This window comes from Piliocolobus tephrosceles, chromosome 4 (genome assembly GCF_002776525.5).
Source record: "Piliocolobus tephrosceles isolate RC106 chromosome 4, ASM277652v3, whole genome shotgun sequence".
Classification (NCBI taxonomy): domain Eukaryota; kingdom Metazoa; phylum Chordata; class Mammalia; order Primates; family Cercopithecidae; genus Piliocolobus; species Piliocolobus tephrosceles.
Window position 1 is genome coordinate 14402178 of NC_045437.1, and position 17842 is coordinate 14420019.

General features: G+C 45.4%; 1 protein-coding gene across 1 annotated transcript in view; it reads right to left on the bottom strand.

The window, feature by feature from the left end:
- ANKH (ANKH inorganic pyrophosphate transport regulator) overlaps nt 1-16678 on the bottom strand; it is a 160750-nt gene extending 144072 nt beyond the window's left edge. The window contains exon 1 of the mRNA XM_023218266.2: nt 16243-16678. Coding sequence (XP_023074034.1) covers nt 16243-16338 — 96 coding nt within the window. The 5' untranslated portion in view covers nt 16339-16678. The remainder of the gene's footprint in view (nt 1-16242) is intronic.
- Nucleotides 16679-17842: the final 1164 nt, after the last annotated feature.

Consider the following 17842-nt stretch of genomic DNA (forward strand, 5'->3'; position numbering starts at 1 on the left):
AATTAAATGAAGATGAAATTTAGTCTATCATTTCAAAAACCATATGTTATTTAAATCTTAGTAACTCAGTTTTTAAAAGGCACACTACTGAGAAAATCCAGCTTTAAAGGCCTTTTCCCCAAAGTGGAAAAAAAAAAAAAAAAAAAGGCGGCATGCTGACACACATGCTGTAATATCTGAGTGTCCCAATCATCTGTCGTTTGCTTGCTTCTGCTTGCCCCTAACCAGTTGGCTCTGGCTTAAAGATATCCCCTTAAGGCAATTCATTGAATGAATACAAAGCAAGAAAAGTCAGTTAGTCAAGAAAGCATAAAAACAGGCAGGGTGTGGTGGCTCAAGCCCCCAGCACTTTGGGAAGCCAAAGGGGGCAGGCGCATCGCTTGAGTCCAGGAGTTTGAGACCAGCCTGGGTAACATGGCAAAGCCCCATCTCTACAAAAAATAGAAGAGGCGGAGGCTGCAGTGAGCCATGATCACATCACTGTACTCTAGCCTGGGAGACAGAGCCTGACCCTGTCTCCAAAAAAAGAGAAAAAAGAAAGAAAGAAAACATAAAAATAAAACAGGTATAGCAGCTGTACACCAAACTCAAAGTCTCTGCAATGCTATCATACATACATGCACCATTTCATACTTTTCAAAGCACTTTCACACCCAGTCTGTTTGGCCCAGATCTCCAGAAGAAGGTGTATCAATCCTTTATCCCCATTTACAGTTGAAAACATTGAAACCTACAGAGGTCAAGTTCTCTGTTAAAGGTCACAGAGCCAGCGGGTGCAGAGGTCCTGACTCTCAGGTGCCCGTGATTTTTCTATCCACCATGCAGTGATCAGCTTGCACCACTGATACTGGGAGAGCACAGGACAGGCCCTGGGAACTCAGTTCACTTCTGGATGAGGATGAACCATTTCCCCTCTCCTTCCTCTTTTGCTCCTTTTCTCCGATATAGACTTGAAATAGCAAGACCAGGTGAAATGGATAAAAACATGGCCAGCCTGGTAGAAAAGGAAAAAGAACGTTTTTCTCTTTGATTTTCCCTAAATATCACCAGCTCTGCTTTTCTCTCACAGGCTGTCAACACCAAAATTCACCTATGAGACTCTAAGCATGAGCCACGAGTCAGACAAGCCTGGCTCCACATGCCAGAAGCTATTCATCTATTCATCTTCGAAATGGGGAAGGTGATTCTCCACAGTGCATGCCCCATACTGAGGGTCTGGCATGTAGGAAGGTCTGCACGTTTTTTTTTTTCCTTTCCCACCCACATGTTCACAGGGAAGCAAAACTTCTTGAGCACCGGTGAACTCACTTAAAGAAAGCGCTGTTCTCTCTCTGGAACCATGCAGGAACTGAGATCTTCCCAAATATACAGGGGAGTAAAACCAATACAGTCCCTGCCCACCCCATGCGTATGCCTAACCACACTTGCAGTACATGTTTGGTCCAAAAGGTACCAGGCATCTAAACATCCTCCCTTTAACTAGAAACAAAGCAGTTCCTTGCAGGAAGTGAGATCTTCCCAGATATACAGGGAAGTAAAACCAATACAGTCCCTGCCCTCCCCGCAAGTATGCCTAGCCACAGATGCAGCATATATTTGGTCCAAAAGGTATTTATTTTAAAAAATGAAAGTCCAGAGGCAGTTTAAAAGTATTACATTAAGAAGAACTACTGGATGCAGTGGCTCATGCCTGAAATCCCAGCACTCTGGGAGGCCAAGGCAGGCAGATCACTTGAGGTCAGGAGTTCAAGATCAACCTGGCCAACATGGTAAAACCCCCATCTCTACTAAAAAAAATATAAAAATTAGCCAGGCATGGTGGTGGGTGCCTGTGATCCCAGCTACTTGGGAGGCTGGGGCAGGAGAATCGCTTGAACCTGGGAGGTGGAGGTTGCGGTGAGCCGAGCCCGCGCCACTGCACTCCAGCCTGACTGACAGAGACTCCATCTCAAAAAAAAAGAAAAAGTAAAAGAAAAACTTAGTAGATCTCTCAGCATTAAACAATACCTTTAACAAAATTATGTGAAGGAGTTCAACATGGTGTGGCTGGAGAGAACTAAAATGCAGATTCTTAAGTCACAGGGCAATAAAATAGCTTCAAGGGAGGAACACCCACGGCGTGCCAGGATCAGGGACACAGGCTCATCCAGACCCAGCATCTCTAAGGAAAGCTGGAACAATGTCTACACAGGGGTGTGGGGCCGCTCTGCAGAAGCCTGGCAAACGGGGGCATTGTGACCAGTAAGATTAATCCAAAGAAATAATCAGATGTGTACAAAGATTTCTGTAGAAAAAAATGTTTCATGGCATTATTTATAATAGGAATAAAACAAATAGTTTGAAAATTAACTACAGTTAATTGGTTAAATAAATGATGGAATATCCATGTGATGGAAGCTAGGAGCATTAATCATCACATTTTATTTTACCTTTTTCTAATTTTAATTTTTATTTCAATAATTTTTGGAGTACAGGTGGTTTTTGTTTACATGGGAGCGTGTAGTCTTTATCCCTCAGCTGCTTCCCACCCTTCCCCGGAGTCCCCAAAGTCCTTTGTATCATTCTTATGTCTTTATAACCTTACAGCATAGCTCCCGGCTCATCAAATTTTAGATGAATATTTAAAATCAAGAAAAACTGCCTCTGATAAAAAGTAGGGAAAGGTTACAATATTGTTTTAAAATACATGCATAGTGCCAGACATGGTGGCTCACGCCTGTAATCCTAACACTTTGGGAGGCCGGGGGGGTGAATCACAAGGTCAGAAGTTTGAGACAAGCCTGGCCAGAACAGTAAAACCCTGTCTCTATTAAAAATAAAAAAATTGGCCTGGCATGGTGGTTAGTGCCTGTAGTCCCAGTTACTCAGGAGGCTGAGGCAGGAAAATCGCTTAAACCTGGGAGGTAGAGGTTGCAGTGAGCTGAGATCGCACCACTGCACTCCAGCCTGGGCAACAGAGTGAAACTCCACCTCAAAAAACAAACAAACAAAAAAAATAAAATACATTCGTAGAAAAGAGGTAAGAAGATTATGCACTAAAATAAGATACAGATTTCTAGGTGGTGGGCTTGCATAAGATTCTTATTTTCTTTTTGATACTTTTGTTTTCCTTCTTTTTAAAATGAAAATGAATTGGATCTATAAATACAACACAATCGATACATTTAGTCTTTTTTTTTTAAAGGGAGTTCCTCTTCAAATACCACAGGCTTTTGTAGTAGCTTATGGTGTTAATTGGAAGTTTTTAATTTTGATAAAATATACATAAAATTTATCATTTTAATCATTTTTAAGTGTACGATTCAGTGGCATTAAGTATGTGCACATCAATGCCATCCATCTCTAGAGCTTTTTCATCACCTCAAATTGAAACTCTATGTCCATTAAACAACCGCTCCCTATTCTCCTCTCCCCTGGCCTCTGGTAACTACTATTCTACCTTCTATCTCTACAAACGTTACTATTCTGCATACCTCACATAAATGCCATCAATCTTGCAACAGTTGTCTTTTTGTGTCTGGCTTATTTTATTCAGCATAATGTCTTCAGGCTTTGCCTATGTTGTAGCATACATCATAATTTAATTCCTTTTTAAGGCTGTGTAATAGTCCATTGTATGTATATGCCCCATTTTGTTGTAGACGTTAGTTTTTTAACGCAGGCTTTTCAAACCATGTCTGAACATCAAAATGATCAACAGTATACATAATTTAAGATGTGTACGGTTGGAAACAATTATTTTACAAACTCTCCACCTGCTGAAAAGCCACTAAAATACTCGCTATTAAGCTATATTTTGCAATAAGAAAGAATAAGGTGCTAGACACTGTAGTAACAATGCACGTGTGTCATTTTCACGAGCAGTTACAAAGGCTGGCACAGGAATCAGAACAGTGGTTGGCTAGGAAGACTGCTAAGGGGCACTGTGGATGTATCTGGGCTGATGGAAATGTCCCATATCCTCATGGTGTGGATTACACACAGGTATGCATCTGCCATTTGACAGAACTCATAGACCCATACACTTAAGATCTGTACATTTCACGTGGAGCCTAAAGGAAAACAGAGTAAATATGAATTTTACAAAAACAAAGGAGATTCTACAGTTCAGCTACTGAGGCTTACTGCCATCCACCACTTTAGGGCCTTCGGCAGGTCTCCACTATACACCTGCAATTAAGCTCAAGCTCCTTGCTATTCGGTGCTGAAACACTGGTTTGTCTAGGAGAGGCTGGGAAACACGTGGTGGACTAACTACCTACAATGCCAGGAAATCTGCCCACGTTTAGGAGACAGCCCAATAGGCGTGAGCCCCAGGTGGTGGAATGTCTCTGCGTGGGGGTAGAAATGAGGTACCACCGGCTGCACGCCAGGCTCCAGGCCAGGTGTCTTCTCAGGTGATGCAAGGCTGCATCCAAAACCATCCCAAAGAGACCAGGTCTCTCTCCAGAAGGTGGTGAGGACATTTGAACACAGATGTCCTCCTCCTCCTGCAGAGGAGGAGGGCGCTGTCTTGACTCCCTTGTCAGGCTGGCTGCGAGTTGTCTTTCCACTCACTGTGGCACTGGACTTGGCTGAAATCAGGAAGAGCTGAAAGTTACTGCCTCCTTATTAAGTGTGGTTATTTGTTACTCTCCTCTGTGCAGTTTGCCTTTATAAAATGTCAAGTTTAAGCCACACATGGTGGGAGGCCTCAGTGTCTTAGCCACGGTGAATTTCCTCTAAACCATTTAAAGCACTCAGAAGTCAGAATTTTTTGTTGTTGTTTTTACTATTTTATATTCTCCACACTACTATTCCCCTCTATTAAAATGCAAGACCCAGTGGCCAGTCGATCTCCGGGTGGTTCACAGGGCAGCATAAGAAAGCATACAAACTTCTTATCACCTTAAAAACAGTTTTGGAAACACAAAGCAGCCCCAGCTAAGTCAAATGGCAAATTAGAAAACGGCAGGCAGAAACTCAAATACTCTTCTCCGCTTAAACGTTATATATATTTTTATTTTATTATTAATTTATGTTGAGATGGAGTCTCACTGTGACGCCCAGGCTGGAATGCAGCGGCGCGACCTCGGCTCACTGCAACCTCCACCTCCCGGGCTCAAGCGATTCTCCTGCCTCAGCCTCCCAAGTAGCTGGGACCACAGGTGCCCACCACCACACCTGGCTAATTCTTGTGTTTTTAGTAGAGACAGAGTTTCACCATGTTGGTCAGGCTGGCCTTGAACTCCTGAGCTCAAGTGATCTGCCCACTTTGGCCTCCCAAAGCGCTGGGATTAAAAGCATAAGCCACCATGCCCGGCCTATGTATATTTTTTAAGTGAAGCAAGGGTTCTGAAAAGCTTACTGATATGGACTCACTATAATTTGAATGAAAGGCAGTAACCTGAAGCAACTAGTTCTCACAACATAAATGCTCGCACAGGATGACTGAACCTCCAAGACTCCAGGCACATAATATTCCTCTTTGGTCACGCACAGAATAAAAGTCACCTTTCCTTCTCACATCCTCGGAAGCGGATAACCACAGAGCCGACCTCTGCCCCTCCTGGTTGCTGGTTCATCTGGCTCACTAGGAAAAGCCTAATTAACCTGTCAGCAGACATTCTGCTTTCCAGCCATTTAATCAGGACAACGAAATGTCCTAAGAAGCCTCAACCTCACTTTTGAAGTCATCTTTGAAACTCCCTATCTGGGGACTCTGCTCTATTTTTGGATTTCTCCCCAGCCTGGACCCAGAGGTCCTCACTGGCATATTTCTGACCAGGTGAGATAGCCTGGTGGGTGTGGTGTGTGCAGTGCCTGTCACCTCCTCATGCTCGAGACTACAGAGCCACACATGTACAGCCCCTCCTCTGTCCCCCAGGCTGGGGACAGTGACGTCAGCCCATCTTATTCAGGAGAGTGTAGATTCTTATCTTCTTATATGTAGACTGTCTTTTGATAACATTTTATCTAGCGGAATAAATATTGCCCCCAACCTTTGCCCTGACAAATAACCAAGTTACTTTCCTTCCCTGGATGGACTTTAAGAGCGTTTCTGGGGCTGGGCATGGTGGCTCACACCTGTACTCCCAGCACTTTGGGAGTCCCAGGCAGGTGGATCATTTGAGGTCAGGAGTTTGAGACCAGCCTGGCCAACATGGTGAAACCCATCTCTACTAAAAATATGAAAATCAGCTGGGCATGGTGGCACGCGCCTCTAATCCCAGATACTCAGGAGGCTGAGGCAGGGGAATGGCTCAACATTGCAGGGGAGGCAGACGTTGCAGCGAGCTGAGACCACGTCACTGCACTCCAGCCTGGGCAGCAAGAGCGAAACTCTGTCTCAAACAAACAAACAAACAAAAAGGGCATTTTTGGTATGAAGAAGCAACTACATAGGAGAAACAGTAAATTCTGATGATTAAACCTTCTAGTTGACTAAAATCCCTCCTAAATGTTGTCTTTGCAATTTTAAGCTCATTTGTTCTCAGAGCATCATGACTGATATTTGGTTGTTGGAACAGTAACTGACTGATCCCAAAACCATGGAAAACCAACCAACAAACAAAAACAACACCTGGGCTGATACGGACCTATCTAATGGACCTATCTTGCAATTCTGTCTTCATCTTTGCAGACCAGAGCTCTCCACATTCCCCAGCAGAGCATTTAGAGAGGAAAAGCAGGAGGTGGGAACATCTAGATGAGAACTACGTCCAAACATCTTGCTGTTTCATGACCACAGACTTACTGCTCGCCTGCAATTACTGGGCAACTCATCCTGTGTCATGATAAACTGTGCTGTATAATCAGACATTTTGCTCTGTGCTGCTCCGACTGCAAAAAGGTGCTTCATGTGTGTTTTCTTAACCAGGATCTAAACAATTTGAGGGCAGGGGCTGGGTGAAATATGTCCATGCTTCCTTGCCTTGTTCAAAAATCACTTCACTGCCATTGGCCCTAGAATCTCGCTAGAACAGATGCAAAATGAGAGCAGGAAAACGAGTGTCATAAAGTATAAATGCTTTTCCCAAAGGAAGCCACCAAAGTTACTCCTTCATTTTTCCTGGAATTCTAGTGAATTTTAGCTGCCTGGGCCCAGAGCAAGTCCACAGCAGAACATTAAAAACCAAGAACTCAATAAATATTAGCTATGTTTACGGTGTTTGTGTTATCATTAGTGGTTACACGGGTGTACTGCACAGCAAGAGGAGGAAACTGAGTCCACAGTAACCAGTTACTGAAACCAGTAGCAACTGATTACTACTAACCAGCTGACTGGCAACTGGTTAGTATTAAAAGGATAAAAGCAGGCACATGGCCTATAAAATTTTTTTTTTTTTTTTTTTTTTTTTTTTGAGGCAGAGTCTCACTCTGTCACCCAGGCTGGAGTGCAGTGGCGCGATCTCGGCTCACTGCAAGCTCCGCCTCCCGGGTTCATGCCATTTTCCTGCCTCAGCCTCCCAAGTAGCTGGGACTACAGGCGCCCGCCACCTCGCCCGGCTAGTTTTTTGTATTTTTTAGTAGAGATGGGGTTTCACCGTGTTAGCCAGGATGGTCTCGATCTCCTGACCTCGGGATCCGCCCGCCTCGGCCTCCCAAAGTGCAGGGATTACAGGCGTGAGCCACCGCGCCCGGCCAAAAAATTTTATTAAACCCTACCACACACTTAAGAGTCTCAAGAAGGCCACAACACTGCTGCTGGTCATGCAGGGCTCAGGACTGGCCAAGGTCAGCTCCCACTGGTTGGTGCCAATCCCTTGGTTAAGTATTTTGAATCTCACCTGACTTCCCAGCACAATGGACATTCACAGCCTCCAAAGATGCTACATTATGCTTTGCCATATGATACTCATTTAATAAGGTAGATAAATGTGCAGTATAGGTTAGATTTCCAACAATACTAGTTTTCATACTAAAAAAAGAGGAAAAACCCAGTGACTTCCACTTTGAAGTATTAGCTTCAGTTATCAAGCAAATTCACTCGTGGGTAGCTCAGACCAAGATAAGGCTGTAGAAAACTGGATTTTTCTCTATTGCATCTCTACAGAAACTAATAAGAGTCATAGGTGTTCAAAAAATACCTGATTTTTTCTTTTTTTAATGTAGACACTACCCAAGTCACTCTGGTATGCTATACCAGGAGCTTAACGAGGTTTATTTACTCACACAAGACAATACGGAATGGTTCTCCACGCATGCTCTCTCCTCCTGCCACCTAACATAACCTGCTCCATTGTCCCAAACCAAATATGGAAACCAAATTATTCACCGCTAATATAAAACTGGGCTTGTCTCATCTAAAAAGTGGTTTCCATAAACAGTATCACACTGTACCCTTTAAAAACTGTTTTTAGGCTGGATGTGGTGGCTCATGCCTATAATCCCAGCAGTTTGGGAGGCTGAGATGGGAGGATTGCTTAAACCCAGGAGTTCGAGACCAGCCTGGGCAACATCACAAGACCCCATCTCTACAAAAATAAAAAAATTAGGCAGGCATGGTTGCATATGCCTGGAATCCGAGCTACTTGGAGGCTGAGGCTGAAGGATGGCTTTAGCCCAGAATTCGAGGCTGCAGTAAGCTGGTGTTTGTACCACTGTTCTCTAGCCTGGGCCACAGTGTGAGCCTTGTCTCAAAACAAAATAACTGCTTTTAAAGAATTTGATTACTAGAAAGAGATTTAAATATTGTTTCTGTATGATTGATATGCTTGTAAGTATTTAGATAGAGCAGTATCTAGGCTGGTCATCAAACCACCTCAATAAATAAATGAATGAGTAAATGAGTAAACAAACCAACCTCAGGATTATATCTCTATGGCTCTAAAAACAACCTGCTTACCTAAGTCATCTTAAGAGATGTATTTTAAATGCAGATGGACATCTAAAGAAAACTGGGAAACACAGCAGGGAAGTAAGTACCAGTTGGACTAAGGAGGTCACAGTGTCCTTGACTAAATATGGACTGCAAGAAAGGCATGACCTCATTTTCTATGTATGAATCGGAAACTGAAATAGGCACCAAATTATGCCAGGCATAAAGCCCAAGGTAGTCACAGAAAATACATTATCTACTTATTACATAAATATGTTCATTGAAACTTTATATAGCAAAAACAAACAAACCTTTGTTTAACAATAAGGTAATACACGCAAAAGGAATTACAGCATGCTCTCATAACCACATAACAAGCTGTAATTTAAAATCATACTTAAATACTTGTAAATAATTTAGGGAAAATGCTTCTGTGTTTTGTGAAACATACACACGTACACCATTTTATATATATAATGTGTGTATATATACACATACACACCATTTTTATATGTGTGTATATATATAATGTATACACACACACACACCCCACATACACATATACTTCCTCAATTATGTTATAAAAATAAATTGGCAGCCAGGCACAGTGGCTCACACCTGTGATCCCAGCACTTTGGGAGGCTGAGATGGGAGGATGACATGAGGTTGGGAGTTTGAGACCAGCCTGACCAACACGGAGAAACCCTATCTCTACTAAAAATACAAAATTAGCCAGGCGTGGTGGCGCATGCCTGTAATCCCAGCTACTTGGGAGGCTGAGGCAGAAGAATCACTTGAACCTGGGAGGCGGAGGTTGCGGTGAGCTGAGATCACACCATTGCACTCTAGCCTGGGCAACAAGAACAAAACTCCTTCTCAAAAAAAAATAATAATAAAATAAAATAAAAGAATAAATTGGTAGGAGATACTCAAATTGTTAAAGGAGCTTTAGGAGTGAAATTAGAGGTACTTTTTCCCATATAAAAAATATTTACCAAACTTTAAACAATTAGCTGATATTACTTCTATTTATAATTAGGAAAAAAAATTATTTTGAAATGTATTCTATTACTACAGAATAGACTGGAGGGGGAAAAGTCTCCCTCACAGTGACTCAGAGCCTTAGCCTGAGATTTCCATTTCTTTCTTTAAGCGCTTTGGGAAGTGAATCTTATAACAGATCCCTGTCTTGTTCCTTAAGGCAAGCGCTTAAGCATTGTCAAAGGAGGTCCTCTCCATTGCTCAGTGACCTTGGCTGAAGAGGCTCTTCCCTGCTGGAGCCAGTGCCATAGACTACGCCTGTCCTTTTCAGTCCCGTTCCTCCTAATCGAATGAAATATTTCTGTTGTACTTTGGGAGGAGGTGTGGAGAGGGTGCGCTTCTCCAAGCTATTTTTCCTGGGCGTCTCTTTTTGTCCGTCTTGTGATATTAAGAACTTGGAACCCTCTTATACTGTGGAAGCCTAACTCTAGGTTTCCTAAATAGAAAGGGCTGAAGATATATGAACACTCCTATTACACATCTAACTCCAGGAATTCTCACAATTCATGTGCAAAACTCTCCATTCACAGATAAACAGCTCTGGTCTTCGAATTATCATATTAGACCCAACCAAATTCGGTAAATCATACAAGGCAATTTGAAATATCTAAAGTATTTGAAAGGTACTGAGGTATTCGGTGCGGTCTCAGCTCACTGCAACCTCCGCCTCCCTGGTTCAAACAATTCTCCTGCCTCAGCCTCCTAAGTAGCTGGGATTACAGGTGTGAGCCACCATGCCTGGCTAATTTTGTATTTTTAGTAGAGACAGGGTTTCTCCATGTTGTCCAGGCTGGTCTCAGGCAATCTGCCTGCCTCGGCCTCCCAAAGTGCTGGGATTAAAGGTGTGAGCCACCACACCCAGTGCCATTTCTCCTTTGAGCGTAAAAGAGTAGATTACCTGGCCCTAGGCAGAACACATTTCTTAAGTGAGAACAATTTTAACTTTCTTTTCTCCTTCAAGGTCTTCACAGCAACGTTGCCCTTAACATTTTAAGTAACACTGAGTACCTTTTATAAAGTTCAGGCCAGGCACAGTGACTCACGCCTGTAATCCCAGCACTTTGGGAAGCTGAGGCAGGCGGATCACAAGGTCAGGAAATCGAGACCATCCTGGCTAACACAGTGAAACCTTGTCTCTACTAAAAATACAAAAAATTAGCCGGGTATGGTGGCGGGTGCCTGTAGTCCCAGCTACTCAGGAGGCTGAGGCAGGAGAATGGCCTGAACCCGGCAGGCAGAGCTTGCAATGAGCTGAGATCCGGCCACTGCACTCCAGCCTGGGCGACAGAGCGAGACTCCGTCTCAAAAAAAAAAAAAAAGTTCACTAAGTTGTTCTATGTCATTTGGTGAATTTGGCTTTTAAGGAAATTGGGGACTTTGAACCAAATTTAAACAGAATAACAATTCTTTGGACATGGTGAGATCAAATGAACATTTGCAGATACTTTAAAAGAAATATATTGTTTAGAGACTATCTCAATATGTTCCTTTCCTTAGCAATCTGTATTGTTCTAATGATAAAGACCAAGTGACTTCTAAACAACTTTATTGTGAGGTATCAGTTGTTTCTTCCCCCCACCCCAACTCTGACCAAAAGCTATGCCAACCTTGTTAACATAAGATACAGTGTTGACTTAATTATCTGGGTAATTCAGCTTTTCTTAAAATGAACTTATTTGTCATAATATCCCTTTCCTGGAAGCCCTCCTTTTAATCATCCTACATCTGTTGAGTTTTTAAAATTCAACACACAGGCTGGACATGGTGGCTCTCGTTTTGGAAGGCCAAGGTAGGCGGATCACGTGAGCTCTGGAGTTCAAGACCAGCCTGGGCAACGTGGTGAAACTCCATCTCTACAAAAATTACAAAAATTAGCCGGGGGTGGTGGTGCATGCCCGTAGTCCCCGTTACTTGGGGGACTGAGGCAGGAGAATCGCTTGAGCCTGGGAAATGGTGGCTGCAGTGAGCCAAGATCACACCACTGCACTCTAGCCTGGGCAACAAGCAAGACTCGGTCTCAAAAAAAAAAAAAAATGTTTCAATATACAACAGTTAAGATTAAATTTAGACCTAGTCTGGGAATCAGAAAAGCTAGAACTTATTCCTAAATTTGTGAGGGCCAGGGGGGAACGGGCTTGAACCTTAGCTCTGCCATTTACTGCTTGTGTCATCTTGAACAAGTACCTTACCATGCGTAGGCCTCTCATTCGTTCCTTATATATATCTGATTTGTTTTTCTAAGACCACCACAACTGATTTGTTTTTCTAAGACCACCAGAGTGGGCACAAAAGAACCAGCGAGTAGGCAAGGCTAAAAGCAAAACTGCAAATTTATTCTTTGGTCATCTAGCTTCAGGGACCGGAGCTGGGGGAGGGCGGAGTTTCTAATACAGTCCCGACAAGAGTGGGGGCTGAGAAAGCCCACCCCGGGCGCATCTGCTGGGAGCGACTTTTCTAGGAGTGGAAGGGCAATAGGCGGGGCACGGGCATGTCGGGGGAGGGGGGGCCGCTCCGCAGGTGCCACCAGGTAAATCTTGGTCTCCTCGGATTGACATCACCTGGTGCATGCCTGATTAATCTGCACCTTCCCGGGCGTCAGCTGCATTCTCGCACACACGGGAAGAGTTGGTGGCGAAGAAGAACCCGGAAGTGCACCATCCTGCCTCCGTTCGTCCAAACAATATCATATGCTGAGATATAGGCACATACTAGGTGCTCAATTAATGGAAGTGATTAATACTTTTGATTCTCAATCTGTAAACATTGAGATAAAATAATTCTAGATATACAATGATCATAAAGTATTTTATATCCCTATAGAGCTCTATAATACAAACGTTATTTCAGTTTCTGCAAAAGGAGATGTGTTCGCATTTTCTCTGGTGCCTATGTAGAGACAGGGCAGATCATTTTATTCCATAGAGCTTTTTTTAGTATAAAAATTCAACCTCTCCCCCTCACCACCTCAAATTACTGCCACTACCAAAACTGAAAAAACGTGGTAATAGGTTTTGCTAGTTTTGTTAGAGGAAACAGTCCATATTTGGTTTCCTCCCTGACTGAGCTATAAAATGGCTAAGAAATCTGTATACAACAGGTAATTTTCATGGAGAAAATCAGAAGTTTCTGGAGAGACTGTTACAGGCTCTTTCCTTAGCCCCTCCACACACTCTGGCTCTGGGGTCATTAATAGGCAATTTCTTTACATGGTCTTATATGTGCAGCTTACTTAACTTTCAGTGGAATCTTGTACATAGCTGAATTTCCATTTCAAAAGATCTGTACATGTTTTTTAAAGAAACCATGAACTGTGATATTTATCATCATAAAACACCTCATCTAAGAAACATTTAATATAATTTTGCTATTGTTTTGTTCTTGACAAGCCAGGAACTTAAAAGCTCATGAGAGGTTTTATTTTCTAATTTTGCATTTCTTTTCTTTTTTTTTTTTTTTTAAGACAGAGTCTTGCTCTGTCACCCAGGCTGGAGTGTGTAGTGGTACAGTCTTGGCTTACTGCAACCTCTGCCTCCTAGGGTTCAATGCAATTCTCCCACCTCAGCCTCCTGAGTAGCTAGGATTACAGGCATGCAACACCATGCCTGGCTAATTTTTGTTTGTTTGTTTGTATTTTTTAGTAGAGATGGAATTTCATCATGTTGGCCAGGCTGGTCTCGAACTCGGACCTCAACTGATCCATCCACCTTGCCTCCCAAAGTGCTGGGATTACAGGTGTGAGCTATTATGCCTGGTCTCTTTTTTTTTTTTTTCTTTTTTTTTTTTTTTTAATAGAGATGAGGTTTCACTATGTTGCCCAGGCTGGTTTTTAATTCCTGAGCTAAAGCGATCCTCCCACCTTAGCCTAAGCAATCCTCTAGCCTAAGCCCCCCAAAGATTGCCCTCCCGAAGTGCTACGATCATAGAGAGGCATAAGCCACCTTGCCCAGCCTAATTTTGCATGTCTTAATCATCTCAAAAGCATGTGAACCTGAGGCTGCATTGACCTTTGTACTCCCGTGCTACCTCTCCATCTTAGGATTTGTAAATCGCTGACAAATATGCCACCATTCACTCCCAGCAAGGTGTAATACACCTGCCCACTCAGCAGCAGGACCTACATGTGTCTGTCTAGAACTCCATATAAACTAAAGGACTGCATATTTTCAGCTAACATAGACCTACTGTTGCAAACTGGTTCATTTCTCCTCCTCTTTACTGTGCTTCAGAAGAGTTGGGGTAAAATGTTCTTCTATTCATCACCCACACATGTCAGGCCACTCTTCAGCTCCCACTGTAATTCTTTCCCTCCAGTTTAATGCTGAGAAAGAGTAAGCAAGTCTCGCTCTCTCTCACCCTGCAACATTTTGCAAAACAATTATCATCTGACACCAGAAGGCAAAGCAATGTTTGGAAAACCTATCAATTTCTTCCCCACATTTCTCCACCCTTAATTCTGTGATAAAATATCTCTGCCCGCCAGGCAGCCTATAACCTCATAAATACTCTGGTGTTTTCGGGAAAAGGACCTCAAATGACACTTGTTGATAACATTTTGCTTCTCTGCAAAAATACAACTCCGTTAAGTACTGTGCTTACATCAGCCATGATAATCAGGTTAGCAATGTTTTAAGGATGAGTTAGAATTATTAGACCCGTGAGGATAAACCATCTAGATAGTTGTCTCTTATGTTTAACCTCCCTTTTGTGACTTCAGGAGATTCTTTCTCTTATACTAAAATCAAACCTAGTTATGTCAACCTTTCATTAAATCAAGCCAAAAGGGAGGCAATATTGTGATATGCATCAGGTGGTTTAATGATGACACAGACTACTCTTATTTCCACTAGTTATCTCTAAATGATTCTTACATGCACACAAACACCCACCAGTTCAGATGAGCGGCCTGGGCTTTCTGACAACCTTTGGGACAGCTTCAAGAAGGTAAGCCTTAAAATAGGAAAGGCTCGAGTGAATATACAGCATTTGACTCATCTACAATGGGCCATGTAGTAAATTCGTGTCTAAAAGCTTTTCTACAGATTGTAGGAAATGTTTAAAGTAACCAGTTACTATAGAAAGAAGGGAAGGTGAGCAGGTACAGGGTGGAGCAGGGAAAGAGAAGCCCTTGCGGTACCCTTGTGAGGCACTGGCAGGACACAATGGCAATAGAACAGACAAGATTTTATCAAAGGACATTGGTTGGCTCTGTAAACAAAGGTCTCCAGAGAATATGCCATACTGCGAACACCTATCATCAACAAAATTCAAAGTAAAAAGTAGCTTACAATGTGGGCTACATATTAGGGAGCTTATAGAGTTGCAATTATTCAAAAGTTCTGAGCACAGAGAGACAAATCCAAACAGATATTCGTCAAACGAAGGAGTCAAACAAATCTCTGGTTTGTAACTGCCTCCTGAAAGCTGTTTGGCTTTTACAATGAGTACTGCATCAAATCAAGCGCATATTCTATATAAATATCCGTTTAAGTCTCTTGACTTAAAAGGAAAGAAGACAGTACCACAGTACGGGAGTGCTGCTCGTCACACGCTCTGGCCACTTGGGACACCTGCCCATCAGGGTGGCATGTCACTGCCTCCCCATCACCAAATCCTCTCCCCGGCCTTAGGACGCAGCTGCATCCCGCTGGTAGCCCTGCCAAAACGGTCCCCACATGCAAAGTGCAGGGTGCCAATGCCCCATCGCTGGAGAGCCTGCAGCGCTAGATTTGCAATGACGCCACATGGAGAAAACGTGAAAAGAAACAAGGACGAGAAGGCGACACCAAACAAAAATGTGCTCCCCTTCTTTAGTGGTCCATGAAAAAAAAAAAAAAAAAGTAGGAAAGAAAAAGGAAAAGGAAAAAAAAGAAATCCCAAACTAGAAATGGTCAAGACCGGCTTATCAGGACACATTCGGGATACCCCTAATCCTTACCTGGACTACGAAACAGATGTTTAAAAATTAGAAGCACCTGGGAAATCAACTTGGACGCATTATAAAACAGAATTTCCCCACCGTCACCATTACCACCAGCCACGGGTAAATAAAAACCCAGCACTTAAGCTACTAGAAACTACATTTTAATTACAGAGCTGAGGTTTACATAATTGCAAATTACATAATACTGCCGTGCACTAAAAACCCTTCCATCCATAGGTGAAGCTTCACACCATTCAGTCTTTAACATTTTCCAGAGAGGGCTGGAAAAGTCTGCTGAATAATTGAGGGGACGGAGGGAGGGAATGGGGTGCTGGAAAAGTCACCCTTGACAAGCTGCACACCCGACCAAATGTTCCAGGATAAAGAGGGACTCGGAGCAGGTGACTCCCCTCCGCCCCAGTGTCCGGGCGTGCAAGGCCAAGGCAGGGCGAGAGGGCGCGGGGCGCGGGGCCGGGCTTACCTGCTCCCCGAAGTCGATGGCTATGTTGGTGATGCCCAGGGGCACCAAGAACCGGATCAGGGGCCAGTAGTGCGTGAGCGCCGGGAATTTCACCATAGTCCCCGCTGTGGGCTGACCCCACACACATCTGCTGCCGCGAGGGGACTCTGCGGGAGGCAATGGGTGACTGGGCGAGCGGGGCGCGGGCCGACAGAGGCCGCGGGCGGCGGGGCCTCGGGCGCGGCGGCGGCTCCTCCTCGCGGCTGCGACGCCTTCTCCGAGCGCGGCTGCTCTAGCAGGGGATCCGCAAGCTCAAGTCCATCCCTGCTGCCCTCCCACACAACAAAGATCTGCCGGGAAAAAAAAGAGGAGGGACGGCGGCGGCGGCAGAAGGTTCTGCTGACAGCGGCTCCATTATAAGCGCTCTGGGGCCCGGAAATAAATAACCTCGCGCACGAGGCGCCGCCGCCGCCGCCGCCGCCGCCCGGAGGAAATCAGGGGCGGGCGCGGAGGCGCGGACACCGCCAGCGGCCCCGGGGGCGGGCTGGGGAGGGGCCCGGGCCGGGCGCGCCGCGGCCTCCTTCCCAGTGCCGTCGCCTGCGCTCGGCGCGGCCGCGGGGGGCGCTGCGCACGCTCAGGCCGTGGGGCCGGCGTCTCTTGGGCGCTGGGCGGGACTCGCCGCGGAGCGTCGGGCTGCCCGGGGGTGGTGGCGCTGAGGGCGCGGCGGGGACGGTCTGGGGGCGCGGGGACACCGGTGGGGGGCGGGGCGGTGGGCCGCCTCGAGGCCCCGGGTGCCCTGGCTCGCCGGCCTGGCCTTGTAGCCCGCGCCCCGCGGGGCCGGGGGCTGGGGTTCCCGCGCTGTGCCGGGAGGGCCCGGACGTCTGGAAGACTTTGCAGCCGGAGCAAGCGACGTGGGCGCGGACGCGCGAGGAGGGCTGGGGCGCGGGACTGAGAATGGCGCCGTCGGGCGGTGGCCGGGCTGGCGGCTGGCGGGGACTGCGGAGGAGGCAACTTGCGCCGGGGCCGGGGCCTGCTTTGGGAGACTAGCGGCCCGGGAGGTATGGAGGTGCCGCTCGGGGGGGGCGAAAGAAACGAGGAAAGGTCGCCAGGAGTGAGCCTGTCCCCCAGGGTTTCCAGGGGGCAACGGTGTCCCGTGTCCCTGGGGGACATGCTCCAGGACAGCAGGGAGTGGTCCCCGCAGGCTCCCAGGCTGGGGCCGGCCGCCTTCAGGGGCGCTCAGACATGTCTGCTGCAGTTTGCAAACAGTACTCCCGAATTCTTTTCATTGTAAAAAGGCGCTATTAAAAATAACTCGTAAAGCCTATCATGTCTTTTAAATAAAGGGGAAGAAAGAGAAAAGTGTACTGTGTTTTGTAATACCGGGCCTTAGTGATATCAGGGTAACCGCGGTGCTGAGAGTTTGACCTAAAGCTCGGCAGTGTGACAGCAACGCCAGCATCCATCCCCACACCCCAGCACTGTGATGCGAGGGAGGAGGACCCGGTGAATGAAAAGGGACTCTGGGCAGGGCTGGCTTCACGGGCGTGCGATCTGTGCAGTCAGAAAGGGCCCGCACTTAAAAGGACTAACGCACTCTTGAATTTGAACAAGGGTCTCTGCA